This window comes from Cynara cardunculus, unplaced genomic scaffold (genome assembly GCF_001531365.2).
Source record: "Cynara cardunculus var. scolymus isolate 2C unplaced genomic scaffold, CcrdV1 Un_Scaffold_10028, whole genome shotgun sequence".
Lineage (NCBI taxonomy): Eukaryota > Viridiplantae > Streptophyta > Magnoliopsida > Asterales > Asteraceae > Cynara > Cynara cardunculus.
Genome location: NW_020205467.1, coordinates 1 through 6,639, shown reverse-complemented (window position 1 = coordinate 6,639; position 6,639 = coordinate 1). Strand labels below are relative to the sequence as shown.

The 6,639-nt window shown below is 36.8% G+C and overlaps 1 protein-coding gene across 1 annotated transcript; it reads left to right on the top strand.

Annotated features, from left to right (window-relative positions):
* Window positions 1-102: 102 nt before the first annotated feature.
* Window positions 103-2,694, top strand: LOC112505350 (RNA-binding KH domain-containing protein PEPPER-like; the record flags this gene model as incomplete). The annotated part of the gene is made up of 4 exons (XM_025109270.1): window positions 103-303; window positions 377-631; window positions 1,281-1,475; window positions 2,258-2,694. Coding segments are annotated over 4 exons (840 nt in total), but the record flags the coding sequence as incomplete, so codon positions are not given.
* Window positions 2,695-6,639: the final 3,945 nt, after the last annotated feature.

Here is a 6,639-nt window from a genome sequence, read left to right as displayed (position 1 = left end):
TGTTTTATTCATTTACAAACTTTCAGTTGCATCTACTTTTGCTTGCATGACCTCACCTCTTTGCATCTACTTTTTGCTGGGCCTGTATTTTCTTTTCCTTAGACTGTGTCAGTTAGAAGTCATTTTAGTTCCAAACAATGTTTTCTGCCAGATGAAGTGTCAGCAATATCTGCCAACCCGGATGAGAGGGTTGTGGATTTGCAGGGAGAAGCTCCTAAGGTTCTGAAAGCTCTAGAAGCTGTGGTAGGACACCTGAGGAAGTTTTTGGTAGACCGTAGCGTTCTTCCTCTGTTTGAAAAGACTGTGAGTAATTGTCAGTTTCCATTTGGTTACTACAGCATCATTTCTATGAATAACAGCAAACTGCCTTGTACAGAACAATGTAGCAGCTACACAAGAACACCAAGTGGAGACATGGGCTGACAAACCCATGATGCGTTCTGGCTCACAGCATGGAATAGGAGGTGATTATTCTCTTCCAGTGAGGAGGGAAACTCTATTTCTTGACCGTGAACCCCAACGAGAATCACAATTTTCATCCCATGGACTTTCATTGTATGGTCGTGATCCTGGGCTACCCACAACTCGTTCTCCTGCACTTGGTCGTACGGGTGGTCCTATAGTAACTCAGGTCAGCAGTGATATTTGTTCATTTTCTGTTTTTGACTCTCACCAAAATGATCTCAGGTCAGCAGTGATATTACTTGAACTAGCCAAAGACAAATGCACGGAAATTTTCAATTGGTCAAAATTTGCACTATAAATTGTCAGAAGTTATCTCAATCAACGCTTTTACATTGATAATTTTTCAAAGACAATATATTGTGGAACACCTTAGTTTAAGACAGCAGGAGGCGTAACTCACAAGTGTCCATGCTTAAGTTCAAAGTAAGAGTTATAGGAGACTGGTGAACCTAGTGTAGGATTAGTGGTCCCAACTTTCTGCCAGTCTTCTTTATAAACAGACAATTGGCTATCTTGGTAAAAGTAAAGAATATGTATACAATCTGAGACTAAATACAGTTTTTCAATATTTAGCAACCTAATTGAACATTGCTTGGTGTTTTTATTGTGTTCTGATTTTATGAAAAATGGAACTTAAACTTCCCTACGGGCTGTAGTAGTTATTTCACAATTGGAGGAGGTGTGTGGACACTGGACCAAACCGTTGCTACAACAAATCTTGGAAGAATCTTGTGTGTGAGAGTGGGGATTTGTGGACTATAGGTTTTATCAGCAATAAATGATTCTAATTAATTATTTTTGTGTACGTTAACTAGATAGCTCAAACGATGCAAATACCACTAGTTTATGCTGAGGATATCATTGGAGTTGGAGGGACAAATATTGCTTATATTCGTAGGACTAGTGGTGCAATTCTTACTGTACAAGAGAGCAGAGGGCTACCAGACGAAATTACAGTTGAAATAAAAGGGACATCATCACAAGTTCAGACAGCTCAACAACTTATTCAGGTAAGACGGAACATTTCATGTTGTTTTTCGTTATACACATACATACATACATAAGCTGATGATAGTGATTAGTAAAATGAAGATGTTCAAGGGAAAACCCCCAAAAAATGAAAAACTTAGAACATCATAATAACCATTCATCTCTATGGTATGGTATGCACATGTGCATACAAGTAACTAAAGACGTTTCATGGTTTCTATGCATGTGTGCGTACCATATAGATGAATGATTATTAGGGTGTTTCTTAGTTTTTCAACTTTTTGTGGTTTTCCCTCGAACCTAACCCTATATACATGTCTATTTGTGTATGTGTGTATGTGTATGTATGCATGGGCATGTCTAGTTTCTGCTGGGCATATATCTTTTTTTTGTTGGCCAAGGGCTAATATGGTGATTATTAAACTTTCCTTGTTCTTTCACTTGCCTAGCTAAACAAAAATTAATCAGAAAACCATACGACTTGCGTAATGTCTATCCCAGTGTCACCCAGATCAATAACTTCAAGTTAAGTTTGAAGTAGTAAATCAATTGAAAGGTCATTGCTTGTAAATAGCATATTACCATCAACTCTTGGGAACTCAATTTGATGAGATCTAACCTCAATTCAACAGAGATAATATAACTTGTATAGTTACGAGAACTTAAGCATGCGTTTGGTAAATCTTTTTGTTAGAAGTGGAGAAAATTAGAGAAATTCCGTGAATGAGTATATATGTCTTCTATCTGTTTGAGAGGAGAGAAAAGGGGGACCAGACTGTACCTAAATTCAATTATTACGCAGGAATGTGTAAATGGGCACAAAGAATCAATTCCAAGCAGCTATGGGAAGATGGATTCAGGTTTGAGGTCTTCGTACTCGCAAATGGGGGGAAATTCATCTTACCAATCATCATCAGCTTATGGCGGGCAATCGTATGGCGGGGGCTATGGAGGCTCTGGTTTAGGAGGATACAGTAGTTACAGGATGTGAAATGTACCACAACATATTTGAAGCTTTGTTTTTCTATAAACCTATTTCAAATGTATCCTTTATAAAGCTTTGATGAGTTGTTCATGCTTTTTGTTTCATTGACATTGACATAGGTAGTAGTAGCAGTAAAGGCAAGAAAGAGAGAAAGAAAGAGAGAAAGCTTTATGAAATCTATCCTTCTTCCTTCAAGAGTTGTTAGGTTGTTCTTCTATTATGCTTCGTATGTTAAGTTAAATTGATGTTTTTATTTATTATGCTGAAAAAACTGTCTGAATGGCATAAATGACTATTTTACCCCTTATTGTTTGTTTCTTTTTGTCTCATCTAGGGTAATGGCATAAATGACTATTTCACTTTTCATTGTTTGTCTCATCTAGGGGAATGGTTCCATTGGTTTGCACCATTTCAGGTCATTTGGCATAGACCCATGCTCATATGCAACGAACTGAGCTTGCTATTCATCAGGATGGGTTCGATCACCCTACCAAAAACATGCATCCCATCTCCAAACTAGATCCAACTGCAACCTGGCGTTTTCTTGACGTTTTGTTGCCTCATATTATGTCTCACATCTGACCCCTCATGATACCTACCCATTGTGCCATAGACATTAGACATCAACACGTAGCTCCCATTCAAGATCAATCACTTTTCTTGCAGCAATTTTAGCAAGATTTGCATCGCCACGGAGATGGCATGCCGCTAAGAACGCTTGCCAGACCACCGAGTTGGTCTTGAAGGGCATTTCTGATAGCAAGCCGTAGGCTTACTCAAGAAGCCCAGCTCGGCCAAGCATATCAATTACACAAGTACAATGTTTGACCATTGACACTATATTGTATCTTGACTGCATCTAGCTAGGAAATTATTGCCCTTCCTTTACTAGATCTCCATAGTTGCAGCCTGATAGAACACCAACGATTGTCACCTCATCGGACTTCATATGCATCACACATTTTGCAAAATATGCTCAGTGCCTCGTGGCCAAACCTGTGCATTACGTATCCCATGATCATGATGTTGCATGAAGCCGAATCTTTGATGGTCATGATATAAAATCCAGGATTTTTGTTTAGCGGGACCACCTTTAAGGTAGACTAAAGACCCGTAAAATCGTCCGATATGTTTTTAACCTAATTACAACGTTTTCGAGGGAATTTTAAAGTTTATTGGTTTATTTCGAGGGATTTTTTAGTGTTTTTTGTCGATTTCGAATAACTTTTTTGGTTTTTTTGATTGATTTCAACAGATTTTTTTGGTTAGAGTAACAGTTTCGATTGGGGTTGGGGCCCGTGGAAAAATGTAATGGGAGGAAGTAAAAAGTAAATAATGTAAAACCTAAATTTTAACCTATAATTTTCTTTTGAGTTTTTGACTGGTCCCCCCTTGTATATATAGTAATGGTAACCCTCACAATTGATTTAGCTTACAAAATTCAAATCTTTAACGATAATAATTCTATGACAAGATTCTTGTATGACCATCCTTTTTGCAAGACAATTCAATGAAATGACATGCATGATCATCCTTTTTACAAGACAATCCAATGACATACATGGTCATCTTTTTTAAGTAACACATATTCTTTTAGCTGAATGACAAACAAGGACAAGATTCTCTTTTATTTTATTTATATACATACATGTACCTGCAAACTTCAACACAAAAACCTATCTTTGTTACCAATGACATGCACGGTCATTCTTTTTAAGAATTAGCATCAAATATATTTGTTACCAATGACATGCATGATCATCTTTTTTGAGAATTAGCTTCAAATATATTTGTTACCAATCCTTTTATTATTCGTACAAACTAAAGAACGACTTCATGATGTAATACGTTATCGATCAACAAAAATAACCAAGTAATCCATGGAGGCTCAGTACCCGGACGTTCTTTCATCCCCTGTGATCGAGAAAGTGCACATTGTAGATTATTCAACAATTACCTTTTAGAGACCCCTCTATATAATGATGTCATGCTTCTTCGGAGATATCGAATGTCTCGGTCATTGTTCTTTCGTTTTTGTTGATGAAGTTGCTTCTCATGATAAGTATTTTACACAATGCACAGATCAATTTGGGAGACTCGGATTATCGCCTCTTCAGAAAGTAACAACTGTGATCTGGATGCTTGTACAGGGTCAACCAACAGATGCCGCTGACGAATATGTTAAAATAGGTGAATCAACATCAATTGAAAGTCTGAAAAGATTTTTTCGAGCTATAGTGGAAATATTTTCAGAACAATAATTGAGATCAGCAACTTCAAAAGATGTTGCAAGACTTCTCTATGTCAATGAAAAGAGGGTTTTCTAGGAATGTTGGGAAATTTAGATTGTATGCAATAGAAATGGAAAAATTCTCCAATCGGGTGGGCTGGACAATTTTCGGACCGTAGTGGATCACCATAGATTATTCTAGAAGCAGTCGCAGATTATGATCTTTGGATATGACATGCTTATTTTGGTTTTCAGGCACTAAATATCAATGTGTTGGAGTCTTCTCATCTTTTCTCCAATCTTGCTCAAGGTATTGCTCCTCGTGCTCATTATGTCATTCAAGGAAAAGAATATGATACACGTTATTATTTAGCTGATAGTACATATAAAAAAATGGGTCACTATAGTACAAACAATTCACGAGTCACGTGGTAAAAAAAACTTTGTCATGCAACAAGAAGCCAGTAGAAAAGATGTAGAACGTGCCTTTGGAGTTCTCCAGTCACACTTTGTAATTGTGGCAGGATCGTCCTAATTTTAGAAAAAAGAAGTGTTACATGACATAATGGCTACATGTATTATTTTACATAATATGATAATCGACGACGAACGTGATCTCGATGCGCCGATTGAAGTTGTGAGAGAACTACCACCAATAGAGGTCGAAATGATGACAAATGATAATGATGGATTCCAACAATATGTTGCTCGATATAGAAATTAAGAATAAAGAAGCTCACTTTGCACTTCGGAATGCGTTAGTTGATCACATATGGGAAAAATATGCTAATTCCGATTGAGAGCGACAACTCTTACCACGGTAAGCGCTTACCGAGTAAATTGTTGCATACGATGCCGTTTTGGTGGACTAAAATCTTACTCAGTAAGTAAATAATAGTGTTAAATTTTACCAATAAACACTTACCGGGTAAGTATTTGGTAGACAGCGCCTAAGTAAATAATCCGGGTAGATTTTGTGTTTGAAATTAGTGACGATATAGACCTTGATTACAAAGTTGTCAACCTCATCTTCTATTCAGCTATCAAAAACACAATACAAAATGTTCAGATAAAATCAAATTTCATCAATTTATATTAGATTTTTATTGGATAAACAAAAGATAAAGAAAAACCTTACCAGACACCACTTCCATTCAAAGAAAATAGTTTTTTTAATTTTAATGAATTAAAATTACATGATGCAATTCTTACTGTGCAAGAAAGCAGAAGTCTACCAGATTAAATTACAGTTGAAATAAAAGGGACATCATCACAAGTTCAGACAGCTCAGCAGCTTATTCAGGTAAGACAGGAACATTTCCTCTTGTTTTTCGCTATACACATACATACATACATAAGCTGCTGAAGATGATTGGTAAGATGACGATGTTCAGGGGAAAACCTTAAAAGATGAAAACTTAAAACATCTTATGCATATCTGCATACAAGTAATTGAAGATGTTGGTTTCTATGCATGTGTGCATACCATTCAAATAGTAGTTAAAAGGATGTGGAATCTACCACAAAATATTTGAAGCTTTGTTTTTCTATAAACCTATTTCATCATTCATTGTTTGTTTCTTTTTTATACTAAACTGTCTGAATGACACAAATGACTATTTGTTGTGCTGAATAAACTGTTTACCGAATTTGTAGAACAAAATTTAAATTAGGACTGACCGAATTGAATGCCATAAGCAGTCTCGTCTAGGGGAATGGTTCCACAGTTTGCACCATTTCAAGTCATTTGGCATAAACACATGCTCATATACAACGAACTAAGCATGCTATAAATCAATTCTTCATCAGGATGGGTTCGATCACCCGTCCCAAAAACGTGCATCCCATCTCCAAACTCGATCCAACTGCAACCCGGCGTTTTCTTGACGTTCTGTTGCCTCATATTATGTCTCACATCTGACACCTCCTGATACCGACCCATCATCCCATAGACATTAGACATCAACAC